Genomic DNA, 19536 nt, shown 5'->3' with positions numbered 1-19536 from the left:
TGTCGCGGGGGCGGGGCAGGGGGAGTGGGCGGGGCTTATCGGGAGGGGCGGGGCCCACGGGCGAGACTGGGCTCTGCTCCAGTCGCTCAGAGTGACCCACTGAAATGACCCCGTCCCTGTAGAGCTCGGGCGCCGAGCCCCGCGCGGCGCGGCGGCGGGAGAGGACCTGGCCAGCCTCCCGGCTGCCTGGACGCGGCGCGGTGTTCGCCCCGAAAGCGAAAGAAGAACTCGGAAGTGACGTCGCGGTCAAAACAAGCCGGGGCTCGAGGGCCTGTAGTGAACCTGTGGCCGCAGATGGGAAGGCCCCCCTCGCGGTTGGCTGTCGAAGGTGGCCGCGAGGCCCTGCGCTCCCCCGCGGCCGGCCTCAGGCCCCCGTCCCCCGGACCCGCCCGCCGCGGGTGAGCCAGAGTGTCCGCCTGCCCCCGGAGCCGCGCCGGGACCTCCCGGGCGGAGCTGGCGGCGGAGCGGGCGTCCCTCCCCGGCACAGGCTGCCTGTAGCGGGCTCCGGTCCTGGACGCGGGGCACCTGTCGCCCGTGAGGCATCGTTCATGTTCCTGGCGCTCGCCTTTCCTTGGGGGACAGCTCGGGGCTGGGGAGAGCGGGCGCCCGTGGTCGGCGTCCCGGAGACTAGCGCGGTGCCCACTTGCTCTCGGTGGGGGGGCCCCCCTCACGCCCTCCCTCGCTGCGCGCTGGTAGATGGAGGGGTCTCAGCTCTCCCTGGCCTTACCTGTTTTTCTCGCCGCCTTCTCTTACCGATCACCTTCCCCCCCCCCCCCCCCCCTGCAATTCCAATTTTTGGCCTAACCAGTCAACTTCGCTGCTCCTCTCCAGAGCAGGGCCAGAATAGCGTCCTATGTATTTCTGCCCCTTCCTCCCCCAAGGACGTTTGCACTCCTCCCTTCAAAGGCCCGGAGTTGCTCCTGTAAACCCTGATTTATTACATGGAAGGTGTTTCGAGCTGGAAAGACTATTAGACGTGTTTATTTCAACCATTTTTGTTTTCTAGGTGAATAAAATGAGTCTCAGAAGACTTTACATGCGTTGTCTGTCCAGGGCTGTACGGCTAGCTAGTCGTGATGGTGGGAATGGAACGCCAGATGTAATCAGCAGATGTTTGTTGAGCATAACGCAGGGTCTTTTCAGGGTAGAAAAGAATATGAAGATGTTAAAGTTTAGGTCAGAAAACATTTATGGAGTACCTGTTAGGGCCAGGCGCTGTTTTGTGTTGCAAAGTCTAGAAAGAGTAGTCCCCATCCTAGAGGGGTTTTCCATCTGGGGGAGTTGAAGTGGGAATTTTCAAGAGAATGATAAGTGCTGAACTAGAAATATATGCAGGGTGCAGAGAGAGCTCGGGGGAGTTGCACTTAGGCCCCCGCAGAGTAAGAGCCTGTAGGGCTGGCTGGCTCTCACCGGAAAAAACACCATTCATTCTTATGTTCTGCTCTGGTTTCCTTCTTTCCTTCTGCTGATGGGTACTGACTTCATTATCTGTTACTTTCTTTTTTGTAACTACTATTACAATGTGTTATTTCTTCAACTCTTTCTGTCTTGGAAGTTTGGGATTAATTTAGTGCTGCTTTATTTTTTTTTTTAATATATTTTTATTGATGCCAGAGAGGAAGGAAGAGGGAGAGAGAGATAGAAACATCCATGATGAGTGAGAATCATGGATCAGCTGCCTCCTGCAAGTCCCCCACTGGGGTTGGAGCCCAAAACCCGGGCATGTGCCCTTGATTGGAATTGAACCTGGGACCTTTCGGTTCGCAAGCCGAGGCTCTATCCACTGAGCCAAACCGGCTAGGGCAGTGCTGCTTTATTTTAGTGGACAGTGTTATGGAGTCAGGAGAGCGGGGTGGGTCCCTCCTACTCATGAGCTCCCATTTCCTCTTCTCTATGGTGGACATAGTGACTGCCTGCCCTGACTACTCAATGGATTGCTATAAGGATCAATCTTGGAGAATGTTTATCAGTAAATGTATGGTTTACCAACCTCTGCTTCACTGTGATCCTAAGACATTCTTCCATTTTTAAACACCCTGCACCCTCTCAAAATTCTAAGAGGCAGGAAACTCTAACATGAAACAATTAATTGGATGTTGTTTTCATGTCTCAGTGATTATAATCTGCGACAATTATATGTCTTGGAGTTCTTTTTTTTTAGAACCAATTTTAGGTAAAATAGTGAAATTTCTCTTAAAATTATATTAAGGTCCATAGGGAAGTGTCAATGATTACTGAAAACTAACTTTAAAATAATAGTAAATGGTGTGCTTATAATCTATGCTTTGAGAGTCAGCATTTTTTTAGTTCATGTCTTGATAACCTGTATTTGAAAAAAAGTATTCTTAATACTTATTGCAAAGATTGAGATCCAAAAATTCTACTTTGATCCCAATGTCCTAGAGATGCTAAAGCAAAGGAAGCCAATCTATAATCTCCACACTTTATTTTCATAAAAATCTATATTAATTTGGTAACATGTGATTTGAACAAAAACTGATAAAGAAATACATCTCCAGTTCATCATAACCAAAGCTTTGTACAGTCTCTCACTATCTAGGAATCACGGGTGTTGTACATGCCAGTAGACTTGAGTACAAACATGAATGCTGTCTTAAATTCACACTGAGAGGCACTTACAAACATAGCATGCTAAAAAATGAACCTAAGATGAGAGGTTAAAGTTTTCACATGAAAGTTTATTTTTTCTTGTTAGCCTGATCTTTCATCCATTTGGCAATATTCAAAAATAGGAAAGGGGAGAAAAGAGTAATTGAAATTTGTTGGAACTTAGTGATGAAGGTGATAATGTTACTGTATTTCATTTGGTCTACCAGGATCCTGTGAGGTTAGTGGTGGTATCTCCATTTTACAAGTGAGGCTGAGACTTAGAGAGGCTGAATAACTTGTAAGGTTCACTCAGCTAATAAATGACTGAGCTTGGATTTATATCCAGGGTTCTCTACCTATGAACATTGTATGCTTTCTCTTATTAATAGGTGTTTATAAGAATATTGTTTGCATACTTGATTGAAAATGATTATTTTATGCACTTTTACCTAAGTTGATATAATACTTTTAATTTCTTTCCGATTTTTTTTATACCCAGATTTCAAGAATACACTGGATGCCACTCTTAAAAAACCAAGAGAAATTATGAAGAAATGTTTTAATTATTGAAACTATAGTTGAAATCATGGCCACATCAGCAAATCTGGATCTTGGAGCCCAGCTGATAGTGGAAGAGTGTCCCAGCAGTTATAGTCTAACTGGCATGCCAGACATTAAAATAGAACATCAGCTGGACTCAAATGCACAAGAGGGATCGGCGCAGGGTGTTGCCATGGGGATGAAATTCATATTGCCTAACCGATTTGACATGAACGTGTGTTCTCGATTTGTGAAGTCCTTAAATGAAGAGGATAGTAAAAATATTCAAGATCAGGTTAACTCGGACCTGGAGGTGGCATCTGTCCTATTTAAAGGTTGAAAGTTATGGTATAAATATCTGCATTTGTTTTGTTTTTGTTTATTTAGAGTGTGTGCTTTTTTTCATTCCTTTCTGATCATGAGATTTTGAATTTAGGAAGAAAATTTGGAAGTCATCTTTTAATATGATTTTCTAGAATCTCACAGAAACCAAAATTAAATGACTTCATGTTACATAATGTCCATAAGTACATGTTGAGTTTTTTAAATTTCTTGTTTAACCTTTGTTTATTTAGAAATTCTCTAATAAAGTTTCTATTAATCCTTTCTAAACCATAGGAGAAAAATATTATTGTCTTTTACAAGTGAATTACCTTAATATTCCTTATTCCATGAATATTTGATTAGCATTAGCATTCTGTGCTTTAACTCAGTGAAATCTGTCATCATATTGTAGATTTACTTTACAACACTCTATTGAATAAAAATACTATTCCAAAAATAAATTGCTCAACATTAATACAAATTTTTTTCTGGAACATTCACTCTCATAGTCCAGACTTTATAGCAAAAATAATTTAATATCACTTGAGAAACAGTTGAAGATTTACCTCATGTATTTCCTTTTTAATGTAAGCATTGACATAGAACTTTGAAATGCTTTGTCATTACCATATTGTTTTAATGTGTTTAAATTTATTTTACTTAGCTGAATGCAATATCCATACATCTCCTTCTCCGGGAATCCAAGTAAGGCATGTCTACACTCCCTCTACAACAAAGCACTTCTCACCCATAAAACAGTCAACTACCTTAACCAACAAGCACAGAGGAAATGAGGTCTCAACCACACCTCTGTTAGCAAATTGTAAGTAGTTCCCACTGATGTATTCAACTCTTCTTGTTACTAATATCATGGTTTCAACAGTTTGGTTTTGAAACATATTTTCATTAACTGCATATTTCATTTTAGAAAGCTGAAGTGATGTGTTCATAGTTTTAGTAATTTAAAACTTTTTTACATATTACTGCATAATCAAAAAATAGTTCATAATTTATGTTTCTATGTTTAAAACAAATACAGATTGAAATATTAATTCTTAAAACCTTTATAATCTACTATAAAAACAACGAGTTAGTCTAAACTTTGTGCGAAGTAAGACATTGTGAGTGTTTTTGTGTTTGTGGAGTGCCAGGCTTCACACTGTGCTTGTAAACTAGATCAACTGAACCACGAGTTATTTGTAGTAAAAGCTGACTGATTGCTACTGTAATTTTTCATTTGAATATAATAATGTAAATATGAAACTACCTTTTAAAAAATACTTTGAGTCCACATTTTTTTTAAAAAAACTGTATATTCATTCTAGAAGAAATAAAATGAAGCTTTTCTATATAAACTGTATTCTGTATAGTATGGGTAAGTTAATGAGAGACAACCAGTTAGCAATTTGATGTTAGGAACTATATGTGAGAATATAATGTAAATGCATCTATATCCTAATGTATGGAGATAGTAGATTCCTCCTGATTTTTAATTGCATGCTGTAGCATGTGACTTACTCCACCTATTGGCCATTTCTGTTTTACTTGCATGTGCCTCCCAATTGCTTTCTTTTCTGTATTAAGGCCACCCAATCATACCAGTGCAGTGATACTAATTTTTAATGTGAACTCTTCATAGAACAGTGCCTATTTGGTTTTGTTTAAAATAAAGAGATTGTCTTAAAATATTCCAACCATAGAATTATTGATCTCAAAATATCTAGAGATCATGTGATTCATGTGCCTCATGTTACAGACAAAACTGTTTTATCAGTTATCTAAGGACACATACCAAATTCGCCACAACTAGGTCTGCATTCAAGAATTTTCTCTCAAGCTCAGCTGTCACTTACCACCTCACTCCTCCTAAAGTTAAGAAAAACCCATGGAGTCTTGAAATAATGATATTTTGGACTTCAGTGGATTGAATCAATGAAAAGACAAAAGGTGTGTCTTTGTCTGTTAGATCCAACTTTCTTACAAGTTTGGAAGAGAGATGCTATTTTAAAAATTAAGTGCCTTAGCCATTTCTTTGATTGATAAAGTCAATAACAATCTGTACTGTTAGTAATTAATGATAACAATATGCATATTCATTGATAATTAATAACACTTTGCAGGTGTCAGAATTACCTTAAAAGAGTCAATTCTCAGATACAGAATGACTACTTGCAGTGTTAAGGTATATTTTATTAATCCTTACCTGAGGATATTTTTCCATTGATTTTTAGGGAAGGTGGAAGAGAAAGGGAAAGGCAGAGAGAAACATCGATATAAGAGAAACATATCGATTGGTTGCCTCCTGCACAAGCCCTGACCAGGGCCTGTGCGGGGGAGGAGCCTGCAACCAAGGTACATGCCCTTGACTGGAATCAAACCTGGGACCCTTTGGTCTGCAGGTGGACTCTCTCTCCACTGAGCCAAACCAGCTAGGTTAGGGTATATTTTAGTTAGACTTTTTAAATCAATAAAATGATAGATTTTGTTGTGGAAAAGAAAATTTCTGCACAAACATGAGCAATGCGATTATGAAAGTGTACCCTACATATATACATGAAGCTTTCTATGGTGTTTCAGCTCTATCTGTTCATCAGTTAGCTGCTCAGGGAGAGATGCTCTACCTGGCTACTCGTATTGAACAAGGTAATAGCCTATTTGTTACAATATATTAAAAACATTCAATAGGATTTATTAGAGTTGTTATTTTTTTTCTTTTTAGACAGGAAAGTATAAAGATTTAAAAAATGGTGTGTAATCTTAACCAGGCATATAAGATTTTTTAAGTACTGTAATGTATAAAAGTTATAGCTTCTCTTACCAGCCTAGCCTTTTCCCCAAAAGCAAATACAGTTTTCTTATATTTTCAGAAAACTCTTCTAGAAAACATTTCCATTTATATTTGGAGTTGTATGTGAGAATGTGTATGTGCTTTTCCTTATTTACACTAGAGGAAAAATACTGCCCTTTATTTGTCACTTAAAATTTTGGAAATCTTTCCATTTAAGCATATAAGATCTATTTTATTCTTTTTGTAGGTCCCGATTTTGCATTGCACATACATATACCTTGTTTTTTGTTTTTTGACTAGTCCCCCTGGTGGTGGTTGATTCTATTTGTTGCTATTAAGTAACAATGTTGTTGGCATTCTTTTTAAGTATCTCCACGGGCAAATTTCTTCAAGAATATTTGCTAGGTTAAAGGGTATATGAATTTTTCTATTTGTTGCCAGATGTTTGTCTTATCGTAACACCAGAGGTAGAATTTCTATTTCCCCATACCCTCACTGACACAAGATATTATCAGACTAATCTAAAAAATAGCATCTCATACTGGTTTTGCTTACATTTTTTAAATTATGGCATATTTGAATTTCCTTTTATGTTTATTTCTGTGAACCCTTATAAAAATTAAAGATATTTGCTTTTTTGTTGTTTATGTTGCATATTTTTTCCAGTTTGTCATTTTTTCTTTGACTTTATGATATTTTTCAAACGCTTAACATTTTTAAGCAGTAAATTTACTTTTTTCCTTGTAACTTCTCAGTTTTATGTCCTGCTTAGAAAGGATTTCATACTCTAAAATTATAAATAAATTCATTCATGTCTTATCTAGAACTTCTGTGGTTTCCTGTTTACATATCAATTTTTGATACATGTGAAATATGTTTTGGTGTAATGAGATAAAGATCAAGCTTTACATTTATTTTCATTTTCCAAGAAGTTAGACAGTGGTCCCAACTTTATTGATTGAACACAGTATGCATGATAAAAGATGTTTATTTTTTAATCATCAATCTTTTTATAAGAAAGACTTACTTCATCATTATGTTTCTGTTTGTTTATAAATATTTGAAGGTTTCATCCTCAAGCTACTAAATAAATTTAGGGGGAAAACAGTGGCCTTTATAACTAGTAGACTGAATCTAAGGGGAAAAATGGGATTCACGGCAGAATTACATGTACTGTCTTTCAAAGTATTCAGTCTTCACATTATATTATTTTAGCAAACCACCAAGAATGAATGAAATTCAGAGGCAGCAATGTTAGTTATAGACTAGAAGATAGTTTTAATAAGATTTTAGAGTTTTTATAATAGTATATACTTATGTAATGCTAAGGGCTATTATATAAGCTACACATGAGATAAGTAAGGTATTATTCTGTGTATTGGAGAAATTAAGTGACATGCCCAGAATAACACTTTTAGAAAGTGACACAGGCAGGATTCAAACTCTGGTCTCCTAATTACCAGCCCAGTGTTCTGTGGATTACCTTGTACCTAACATTATATATGTCATGTCTGGTAATTTATACTTTAAATAACATGCTATTTGAACTTAGTTGTATACATGGAGGCACATTTTAATACAGTCAGTGCAAATTACAGCAACACATAACAGGACTTCAGTGAAAAAAAGTCAGCACAAAGTGATCCTCATTGAGTAACATAACCAACTTTTTAGAATGCCAGTACTTTCATAGTGATATTAATATGTGGTTGTTAAATTAGATCACAAAAATTGCTTTTCTTTTAAATAGAAAATGTTATCAATCACACGGATGAAGAAGGATTTACTCCTCTGATGTGGGCTGCAGCACACGGGCAAATAGCTGTGGTAGAGTTTCTACTTCAGAATGTAAGGAAAATGCCTCAGAAAATGTATATGTACAGTTACTTAAATTCAGTTAAGGCTTTAGTAAAGTTTTGGTATCTCCAGCCAACTAGATGTAATGGTAGAGGATCCAAACGATTTTTAAATGCTTATCACATTCTTGTGGAACTTGGATCTAGTTGGGCAGGCAAGACTTAGTCATACATGAAACAGTGAAAGATCATGTAAAGCCCAGCCCCTCTAAGTGCAAGGGGAACTAAAGTACTGTCAGCCTGTAGGAGAAGCTTCATAGAGATATAATTTGACTCCAGACTGAAAGGATAGTTAGGGTTGAGATAGAAGCATCCAGACAACCTTGATAACAAGAGCATCCATGGATAGAAGTTTGCGTTATTTCTTTATTAACCCCAGGACATTACCTGACCTAAGTGTTGAACTGTAATTATGATTGACAGAAACAACAGTATTCTTGTTTAAATGAATTGAAGACTCTTGTATCTCCAGGGTGCTGATCCCCAGCTTTTAGGAAAAGGTCGCGAAAGCGCACTGTCTCTGGCGTGCAGTAAAGGCTACACAGATATTGTCAAAATGCTGCTTGATTGTGGAGTTGATGTAAATGAATACGATTGGGTGAGTCTGTGACACTGATTTTTAAATTAGTATAACAAACTCTACGATTTATTTGGTTTGGGAAGACATAATAAAGTTTATTAAATACTTGGAAGAATAATTCACTAACTTAATTAAACACCTGGAAGAAAAAGTTAATAACATAAACTCTGTTACTAATTCTGATTTAAGTATTTTTCACAAAATAATAAAATTACCTTAAACTACATTTACATACCCAATTCTTTGTAAAACTTCTCACAGCAGCATTAAATTCTTCAAATCTTGCTCACCTTAGAAAATGAAATTACCTTTTTCTTTTGTAGAATGGAGGCACACCTTTGCTTTATGCTGTACATGGAAATCATGTGAAATGTGTAAAAATGCTCTTAGGTAAGCAGATAAAAATGAAAATATTTAGAAACTGCCATGAGGACTTTATTTACTTCTTTATTGATTTTTAGAGGGTGAGGGGAAGGGGGGAGAGAGAGAGACAGACAGACAGACAGACCGACCTTGATTTGTTGTTCCAGTTATTGAGGCATTCATTGATTGACTCTTGTATGTGTCCTGACCAAAGATTGAACCTGCAGCCTAGGTGTAGTGCGACAATGCTCTAATCAACTGAGCTCCTCAGCCAGGGCTGACTGGGCCTCCTGTGGTCTTACTTAGCAGAACCATTAATTACTGTTAAATGCAGCAATCCTGCTGCCGTTCCCTGTGCTGCACCTGCTACCAGAGTGCTGCCCATGTGAGTGGCAGCTCCATCACAGCAGGCCTGCAAACGGAGCATCTGTCCTGGTTGCTTTCCTCTGGAATCATGCGTGCTTGTTTTCTCTGTTTGCAGAATCTTTGTGCATAAGTTCTGTCTCTGGTTGTTTGTGAGTTTCAGCTGCTCTAGAGGATGCTGGTTGGTTTGAAGGGTCTTCCCTTCGGCTCACCAAAATGAATCCTGTGCAGTCCATGTGCTCTGGTCTTTGTCAGGCCATCCTGAAGATGCTCTCTAAATTGGCTGAAAATCTGTCTTGCTATTTGCACATGAGTCAGTAATAGACAACCATATCCGCATTTTCATTTATTTAAGTAGATTTTTCTGTTTTGGTGTAGAAAATGGAGCTGACCCAACAATAGAAACCGACTCTGGATATAATTCTATGGACTTGGCTGTAGCCCTGGGCTATAGAAGTGGTAAGTAGTTTAGAATGCTCAGCTTTCATTTTAGTAAAGCTTTGTAAATACTACAAACCATTTTCATCGCTGTAGTAGTAGAACATTGCATGTTACCCCAACTGCTGACATGTACTTTTAACTGTGGGCGAAATCAACAAATTCCTACAGTCTAGAAATGAATTTGTTACTATTACTTTTTTTTAAAAAATATATTTTATTGATTTTTTTACAGAGAGGAAGGGAGAGGGATAGAAAGTTAGAAACACCGATGAGAGAGAAACATCAATCAGCTGCCTCCTGCACACCCCACTGGGGATGCGCCCGCAACCAAGGCACATGCCCCTGACCAGAATCGAACCCGGGACCCTTCAGTCCGCAGGCCGACGCTCCATCCACTGAGCCAAACCAGTTAGGGCTGTTACTATTACTTTTTACCAACCCAAATAATTAGCTGCTGGAAGATAAGTACACACCTATTTACAAGATGTGTTTCACATTTTTATAGCAAACTATACACTGCTCTTATAGTTGCCCTTTTTTGTTCCTTAAAACCTTGTATTCTGAATTCTCCTTCAGTTTCAAAATTTAACAACCAAGAACTGAAAATTCAGTGACTTGGGCAATTACTAAGTCAGTGAAACTAAATGTTAAGTGTATTTAAGTATCTACTTAGAAATAACTTTGTTTTAGGAAAAAGTTGGGGATGTTAAGTTGAATTTGATAATTATTTTTAAAAAATTTTAAATCAGCATGCTGTGGTCTTGATCACCTATCTGTTCTAGTTCAACAGGTTATTGAGTCACATCTATTGAAGCTGCTTCAGAATATCAAGGAGTAGGCAGAGTCGTCAGAAAGTATTGTCTGCCCTTCCGTTTACTTTTTGGCTCTTATAAATGATAGTTTTGTTTACTTATAAGTTTTTACCTCAGTTGCAATATTTACTGATTTCTACTAAGTTTTAATAAATATTCTTCTGAGTAATTCACTGGTTTATAATAAAATTAATGTTGATGCTCTTTTATAAATGTGTTTTATGGCATATTTAAAATTATAAATTAATGTTTTGTGGCATGTAAATTTTTATGGTACAGATAGTTATCTGTCTTTGTATCAAGTGCTGTAATTTAACATTTTCAGAAATTATTCTACCCTATTCATCTGTACTCTTGTATTAACTCATTGACTTTATATAGGGTTTGCTATAAATTCATGGGGGGAAAAATGTTATTATTGAATTAAAAGTGCACAGTGTGATTGTTTACAAGATGTTATAAGTAAATAAAGTACATTTTGTGTTAGTTTGCATGCTAGTTTTTTTTATTATTATTATATAAGGTTATTAAGGGATTCCTTTAGGATTTTTAGTCTAACCCATCTGTCCTTCCAGGGCACTCCATTAGGTCAAACAATATAATTAAAATAAATTGAATATAAGTCAACAAAGATTTATTGATTGTCATTTCTAGAAGGATATTTAGAATATTTTCCTCTTGATCACAAAAAGGCTGATCTTGTTAGGTTTGATTATTTATGCACACACACAGCATTTTAATCATATAGGTAGGCCTCACGTTTTCTCTGCAAAACTAGAGCCTTAGATTACTGAGAAATTAATTAGGCTAAAAAATTACCCTCTCTTCAGAAACTTTCATAAGGGGTCTCAGACTTTTAACAGCCTTAATTATTTGCTCCCCTGTTCCAAGGCCAGGGGACTAAGCCCAAGAAATCTTTCCACCAGATTTCACCTACAGTATCAGTTAATTGGGGTAAATTCCTCCCTTCCTGAGGTCTGCAAAATTTGCTAAGATCCTTGGCTTTCCAGGAAGTGACCTTCCTCACCACCAGTTAGATCAGGACCTAGAGGCTGGCACCAGGCCAGTCTTGGGGGAAGGGTTTTGTTGGTATAACTCCACAGATAAAGTGAACCCTTGTTCCTTAGTATGGACTTCTTTTTTTTTTTTTAATATATTTTTTTTTATTGATTTTTTACAGAGAGGAAGGGAGAGAGATAGAGAGTTAGAAACATCGATGAGAGAGAAACATCCATCAGCCGCCTTCTGCACATATCCTACTGGGGATGTGCCGGCAACCCAGGTACATGCCCTTGACCGGAATCGAACCTGGGACCTTTCAGTCAGCAGGCCTACGCTCTATCCACTGAGCCAAACCGGTTTTGGCAGTATGGACTTCTTATACCTGACTAAGAGCATTGTTCTCAAATATAGCCCTCTGGGTATGGCTTTTTTTGAACAATCTATTTGTCTAATTATATCTTGGTAAAAAGGACAGATTCTTATTGAATCTATGCTAATAAGTATTTTGTCATGAAAAGTGAGGAGAGTCACTGAAAAGTATGTTTCTGAATTCTGAGGCCATCAGAAAGAATCAGACACCATTTTCAAAAACTTCATTTTAGTTTACTGATGCATAGCCTATTAAATTGAAGGTTAGAGATAGCTTACCAAGAGAGAGGATCTGTATGACCATTATGACCGAACGACTGGAACGACAGGAATGACCAGTCAACCAGCCGCTATGATGCACACTGACCACCAGGGGGCAGATGCTCAACGCAGGAGCTGCCCCCTGGTGGTCAGTGCACTCCCACAGCCAACCTCCCTCAGCCCCTCCCCCCAGCCAGCTACCCCCCTTCCCCCCAACCGTCCAGCCAACTCCCGGGGTCCCTTCCCCTGGCCTGCCAGCCCCCAATAGGCCTCGATTTCCTACCAGGCCAACGGACCCCCACCATGCACGAATTTGTGCATCAGGCCTCTAGTAGTAGTATAAATATGTAAACCAGTAACATAGTTGTTTATCATTATCAAGTGGTACATAATTGTATAAACTATATTTTTATATGACTGGCGGTGCGACAGGTTTATTTACACCAGCATGACCACAATAGGTGAGGAATGCTTTGCACTGCGATGTCCTGACATTACCATGGCTGTGCTGTGAGGTCACTGGGCAGTAGGAATTTCTCAGCTCCATTATAATCTTATAGGACCACCATTGTATACGTGGTCCCACGTTAACCGAAATGTTTTATCCCACATTCAAGGTAAAGACATATTATTATTATTTTTTAAAACCAGAATTGTTATTCCAGAAAGAGAGAAACTCACACAATGCAGAGAAGTTATTCTGTTGAGACCTGGAATTTCTACTATCTAGGCAGATTACACGAATGGTAAAGAATAACCTTTACTGCCACTAGTTAAATGCTCTAAGGACGAGGTTCTCAACCTGTGGGTCGAGACCCCTTTAGCGGTCGAACGACCCTTTCACAGGGGTCGCCTAAGACTATCCTGCATATCAGATATTTACATTACGATTCATAACAGTAGCAACATTACAGTTATGAAGTAGCAACGAAAATAATTTTATGGTTGGGTCACAACATGAGGAACTGTATTTTAAAGGGCCAGAAGGTTGAGAACCACTGCCTAAGGCCAATTTATCATTTAACAGCAAAAAAACAAAAATTGCAGCTTTGCATTATTGTAAAATTTGTTAGTAAAGATTTTGTGGTCTCCTTTATTTTCCTTTAAATCATCTTGTATATAAAAATTGTATATAAAATATTTATATAGCTTCTTTCAGACTGAGGTGTGATAAGCCAAGAAAAATAAAGTTCTCTTCCTTCATGTCCTTTTCAATTTGTTATCTACACCCAAGTTTTATCTTTCCTTTACTCTTTCATATTCTGGAACAAATTGGCACTAATTTAGGTAAAAACTATTGCCTTTTTTCTTGAAAAAGAACATCCACAGTTGCATTTCTCTGCCACTACTGATTCTAGTACAGTTTCAATCAGCTGTGTTAATTACAACTTTTAACCAAATTAGTAGATAATTGAGCATTATCTGTCATATACAAGCATTTTAGCAGGGTAGGAAAGCTCATGAATATACAACTTTCTACAGCTACATGAAAGCTTTTTATACTTTCTTAAAGTGGTAAAAATGAACACATTTATTAATGTCCCAAAGATATAGCCAATCTATAGTGAATAAAAATAAGAAGCAAAAGTATATAAACCTAAAAATGCTTAATAACCAATGTTTCAATATTCCATATTACTTGGAAATTACTTGTAGGTATCCAATAATTATGCATTAATAACAATTTATTAATCCAAATTTTAAGTTGCTTAAGGATCTTGGAAATTATGTTTAAGCTAACACAAGTACTGGTGATATAAGTTTGTCAAATTTATGACTCAATTTGGTTGGATACAAGTTTATACTTTTATAATCTTAAACATTAGTTAGTGGTATTTTATCTTATTTGATCAGTAAACTAATATAAAAAGGTTAGGAAATTCAGATTAACTAGTCTTTTCCTAAGATTCAAACCCAAACCTTATTTTGTAAAGTTAAAGCTATGCTTGTATCATACTCCATATTGATAAACTCAAGGTAAAGACATATAAATATTATTTCTTGAAATCAAAATTATTAAACCAAGATAATTTGATCGAGGACTCACCTTCATTATGTAAACTTTGATTCTTAAAATGTTTTTGAGCTAACAAGTTCAATAAGAATAGTTTTTTTTTCTTAAATGTCTAGCACACTCAAAACATTAGAGGTTCAGTTTCTTTATTTTCTGGGGTTTGTGGGAACATTTGAGTCATATAAACTATTCTATAAGCCAATCCGAGCAATGCCAAAGAGGTTTCTTGTTATTCTTTTGCTCTAGGATTTCCTTTGGGGGCCAGGTGTTGACTGGGCAGAACTCATGCCAGCTCCCAGAGTTCACCCACAGAGCCAGGTAACCCACCCATAATGCATGTCTGTTAGGGAAACTTCCCTCTCTCCTCTTACTTGGCTGTCCTGGTGTTTGCCCTGCTACCAAGGACACTGTCAACCAGAGCGAGGTCACTTGTGTGTGTCCCTGTCTCAGGTCCCTCAGCGCTTCAGGCTGTCCAATTTGAAGGAAGAGCCCACTCACCCAACTGTGCCAGGGTTTGGACTCACTGCCTTTCCCAAGAGTAAACCAGTCTCTTAGACATTGTAGACTTTTCTTTAGAAGATGATGTTGCCTTGCCTATTTGATGAGACGTCAGAGGGCCCTCCCAAGAGAGCCTTGTGTACTTGGTCAGTTTGCACAGCCTCCTGCTTGGGAAGAAATTAAATGTATCAACCACTGTGGTCTTAGGAGAAAGCCTAGCGCAAATGTCAAGGTTTGTGCAAATGCTGGAGTCATGGCCACTGTGCCACATGGTCTTGTCGGGGAGAGAAGACAGTACAAATTACGTAACCACAAGTAATATGAGGCAATAGATAACCAAGTGAATGTCAATGAATAGATAACAAAAGTAAATATCAAAGGAATGGATTTGAGGAAGAAAATTATTTTTGTGGCTTCAGGAAGCCAAGGTCAGAATCCCCAATAACTTGGCATTTAAAAAAAATTATCACTTTTCTGAATATAAAAGTAATGTATACTCTTGTGCCTGTTAGGGTGTTTTCAGCTATAAAATAAAATCTACTTATTAACAAGCAAGTTAATGTATTTGCCCATCAAAGAGGTTATCCAGGTGCTTTATTTCCTAGTTTCCCCTTTACCCAGCCCCCTTCCAGCCTCCTTTGCAGTTAAAGTGCAAGTGTGTGATGGAGGTTTAACCGATCGGATGCTCCCAGCCCAGCTTTTTGAATTGGCAGCTACTGACCCACAGCAGTGAGAACGGTAGAGTCCACAGCAGTGACAGCGGCAACCACAGCATATTCGGTTCCCGGGAGCAGTAGATGCTGTACTCCATGTGACGGCCATCTCACGGCAAGATGGGGCCGTGGCCCCGCAGCTGCCTGGCCTTCCTCGTTCCTGGCCTTCGTCCAGCCTGCTTCTCAAGGCCCCTGGTGTTCCTGAACCACAGGCCAGCTTTTCAGTCCATTCCTTTTCTGTTTAGCAGAGTTGGCCTCTGAAGTTAAGAATTTTGGTAGTTACAAAGAAAGAAGGAGGACAGCCCTCTTCCAGACTCTGTGTCCCACGTTGCCACCTGAGCACAAGGAATCCATGAAAACAGGTCCTGCTTCCCTTCTCCGCCCTTCTCTTCCCCTCCCTTTATCTTTCTTCCCTTCCCTGCTCTCTCCAGGGCTCAGGTGTGATTCCAGAGGACAGCCCGGCTGCCAGCATCAGAGGCATTTACCACACACTCCACCCCTCACGGCCTCAACCTTCGCCACAAACCTTCCCTGCGAAGAGCCTTCACCCCACACAACTCAGCTCCTACAAATAGATGAGTCTTACTTGTCTGTCCAGCACACCACTTTGTGCCTATGTTAGAACCCCCTGCATGGTGACAAATTAGTTACTTGGAGAAATAAATTGTCCTCTTTCTAAAAAGATCCTTCTGGATTGTTTATAGCTGGACCAAATTACTCCTGTTGAGCCCGACACCTGCTTCCTAAAGGCCTGAACCTGCCAATCTCCTTGTCCCCTCCCTGTCTCTCTCCCACCAGCATTCACTGAGCACTTCCTAAGGGCGAGACAAAATGAGAGAGCTCAGCTCAGCCCTCCCTCAGGGAGGTCTCACTTCTGCCCGGATTCTCTGTAACTCACAGCAAGTCCGTGTAGTCAAGGCTGCTCCTTCTCTTGTAGATCACCCAAGTCTCTTCTCTTTCTGGTGGGAAGAAAATGCCTTTAGGTCTGGATCATAAAAAGGTGACATTTCTACTTTTTTTGAAAAAGATAAAAAGAAAAAAATTTTAAATAAAAAGGAGCAGTCCTATCCCAGGAGCCACCCAAAAATACCTTCCCTGTCGCCAGCTGATGGCTTCAAGGCACCTAAAGTACCAAGAGGGTTTCCCAGACTCCGACTCCTGGGCAGCTTTAGGTGGAGGGCAGGTGGAGGTAAATTCCAAGTGACTGAGCTGGTGGGGGTAAACATGGCTGCCTATGTCATCCTTAGACCTTCAAAGTTTCCAGAGGCCAAAGACTGTGCACAAGAATTGCCCTGTTACATTCACTGACAATCATTTTCAATAATCAACTTTTCATAAATGTCAATACACTTATATTGATATATACATATAACACACATATATACATATATAAAGTGGTTTCATTATAAAACATTTAAATAAAATTATTGCTATACATAAAAATAGTCTCCAATTAAAGTAAATACATAGTTGAACTGTTTTAAAATGTTGCCTTGTAAGTTATAAATAGACTAAACCACTCACATAGTAATAGGAGCCAGCAGTAATCTTCATTCCTGCTGAAGTTGACTTTCCATGATGGTGACCTCAACAGATTTCCCACAAGCCACAGGACCTCAAGGTCCAGGGTCACGCATGCTTATAATCCCTGGCAGGGATTATTTCATATCATGTCCTTTGAGAGGACAAGGAGACAGGGATTCCCAGGTGACCAACCCACAGAAGAGTTCCGGAAAGCCTCTGGTTTCACTAGCTCTGGGGAGACGGGCCCACTCCCCACGGAGTCCCCAACATACAGGCTTCCCCTCAATCTCAAGGAGGCTCATGTTGGAGACAATCTGGGTCCTAAGGGTTTGGCTGCAAAAGGTCTGAGAGGGGTTCATGCTCCAGCTCAGAAGGTCCCCACCCACTTGCCAGGTAAATGTGCTGCTTGGAGAAAGTTGAGGCTGCTATTGGGGTTGACTTCCCAGCAACCTGTGCACCAAACTTGTGTCTACTCACTGAACAGGACTTCAGCATCATCACCAGTGGCTTAATGGCAGTCCCATATGATAGCAATTTGTCATCACTTTTGAACCCTAAAAATAGGCTAAACTCTTTGTACTACACAGACTTAGATCCAATTATTTGATTTTGTTCCCAATTATTTTAAAATTAAAAACAAAAATGAAAAGATTTGTTTCCACTACTGCAGCACTTGTCAAAACACCCTCCAAGTATTTTTATCAGTGATTCTCATCAGACATTGGTATAAAGCTTTTAATAGGTACCCAAATAGTTACCTCGTTTGGTTCACCCAGGAGTCCCTTGGAGTTGACAACCAAGTCCCTTCCACTTGAGATCCAAGGAAACCAAGATCCAAGGAGGCATGAGACTTGCTCAGCCAGTAAACAGTGAAGGAGCCAGACCTCCCACGCTTGTGTTCTGAACATGCTTAAAACAGGACCAAACAGAGGACTAAACCTCAGCATTTTCCAGGCTGAAATACAGAGGAACACAAACCATTAAACCTATCTGATGAGGCCTGCTATTGATTTTTGTATTTAAAAGAGAAGATGAAGACTGTAAGTAGTTTTCTGTTATCTACATTTTGCAAAAGGGAAGAGAAAGAGAAAAAGAAAGATTATGAGGGCGATATACCAACATAAGAGCAATTTTCTCTCCGCAGGTGACAGGCAGGCACAAGCACAGCTTGCCTGCACAAATGCCACCCACTTTGTGGAGCAGCGATAATCCATCAACATGGTGTGTCAGCTAGGATTTAGCAAACCGGGTTATGTTTTAAAGAACCAGAGGCCGTAAGGGCCTACTATGGAAAATGTATGCAAAATGAAGGATTCGTCCCTAATTTTTCTTTTATGCAAAGGTACCCTGTTCCAACAATTCTAAAGTGCTCTCTTTATTTTCCCATCTTAACCTCTTTTAAATCAGCATGCATCTCCGTAAGCAAGCTGCTGCTGATATGCCATACTATAACTGCCCACCAGGGGACAGTCATGATGAAGTAATGTGAAATCTCCCAGTCACACCTAGGGTTAGAATAAAAAATCCTCAACCTCAAAAGCACTTGAGATTTGATGAAATACATAATGGCTTGCTTGAAGCAAGATACAATACAAGAGTTTATTTTAAATGGGGATCAGATAATAATATTAGAACCTAGGTTATATTTTAATCCTAGATTTAGAATTCGCCGGTAATGAACCCATAAAACCCTAGACACCCCAACCTCAACCTCAATAAAGACAGAGCCCTAGGTCCCCAGAGACTCTCAGGGCGCTCGCTCGTTCTCTCTCTCTCTCTCTCTCTCTCTCTCTCTCTCTCTCTCTCTCTCCCCCCCTCACTCTCTTCATGGCCTGGATTTGTTTACTTGTGGGTAACAAACCTTGTTTTATCAAAGTTCCCTGGTGGTTATTGCAATCATAAGAGCTGCAAGAGTAGATCCAGACAGCACGTTGATCGGGGAAATATCTGTGGGGGCTCCACAAGCAGTACCACCCCACTTGGATGCTCCCCAGCATTCCTACCTGATAGCATCACTGTGCTAGGCTGAGAGCAGACACAAAACAACTGTGTTAACTGAAATGGCTCACACCATTATTTTGTGACCTTTTATAGTTTGCGGCATACATGGAATATTGCAAGTACACGCTTTGCACTAGGCAGATAATTATTTCCTTCTTCTCCACTCCAGCCTTCTGCCCATCTGTCCTCACTGCATATTTTATAAGCACATAAGTCAGTATGATAAAAATGTCCCTTAAAAGGCAGCCAATCTTCAAAGAAGCTAATAATACATGACCTATTTCATGAAAAGAAAAAAGAAGGTGGTTCAAAAGCAACTAAAATGTCAACCTGGTTTGAAAGAAGTCAATTAGCAACACAGATATAACGATGCTATGCTGGTGATAAGCTTGGTTAACAAAACAATGAGGCCTATTAGAAACATGTTAATAAAGCATTCTGGTGTTGAAAGCTTATTTTTGATGAGCTGGAAAAGCA

At 39.2% G+C, this 19536-nt stretch overlaps 1 protein-coding gene and 1 long non-coding RNA gene across 3 annotated transcripts; one reads left to right on the top strand and one right to left on the bottom strand.

Annotated features, from left to right (window-relative positions):
• The first annotated feature begins 42 nt into the window (after positions 1–42).
• ANKRA2 (ankyrin repeat family A member 2) lies at positions 43–11168 on the top strand. 2 transcript variants are annotated; one of them, XM_036309509.1, is made up of 9 exons: positions 43–398; positions 3110–3485; positions 4139–4297; positions 6052–6117; positions 8013–8110; positions 8591–8716; positions 9022–9088; positions 9803–9883; positions 10648–11168. In XM_036309509.1, exons 2-9 carry the CDS (start codon positions 3197–3199, stop codon positions 10701–10703), a joined length of 942 nt encoding a protein of 313 aa, XP_036165402.1. In that variant the 5' UTR covers positions 43–398; positions 3110–3196; the 3' UTR covers positions 10704–11168. The 2 variants fall into 2 exon arrangements, with proteins under 2 accessions (XP_036165402.1, XP_036165403.1); XM_036309510.1 differs by lacking the exon at positions 43–398 and adding an exon at positions 581–1006.
• A 2689-nt stretch (positions 11169–13857) lies between these two features.
• Positions 13858–18733, bottom strand: LOC118657072. Its single transcript, XR_004967836.1, has 3 exons — positions 17817–18733; positions 16433–16493; positions 13858–15791 (listed from the first exon to the last, which is right to left on the bottom strand). It is a non-coding gene; the product is annotated as an uncharacterized LOC118657072 (long non-coding RNA).
• Positions 18734–19536: the final 803 nt, after the last annotated feature.

The sequence above is a fragment of the Myotis myotis genome, unplaced genomic scaffold, assembly GCF_014108235.1.
Source record: "Myotis myotis isolate mMyoMyo1 unplaced genomic scaffold, mMyoMyo1.p scaffold_m19_p_5, whole genome shotgun sequence".
NCBI classification, from domain to species: domain Eukaryota; kingdom Metazoa; phylum Chordata; class Mammalia; order Chiroptera; family Vespertilionidae; genus Myotis; species Myotis myotis.
The sequence above is the reverse complement of the archived record's forward strand: the minus strand, read 5'-3'. Positions and strand labels throughout refer to the sequence as shown.

Bases quoted from the DNA above. Each gene is read 5' to 3' on its own strand.
- ANKRA2 (XM_036309509.1), top strand. From the start codon at position 3,197: ATGGCCACATCAGCAAATCTGGATCTTGGAGCCCAGCTGATAGTGGAA. The intron at 6,118-8,012 runs GTAATAGCCTAT...TCTTTTAAATAG, and splicing joins GGCTACTCGTATTGAACAAG to AAAATGTTATCAATCACACG. The intron at 9,089-9,802 runs GTAAGCAGATAA...GTTTTGGTGTAG, and splicing joins ATGTGTAAAAATGCTCTTAG to AAAATGGAGCTGACCCAACA.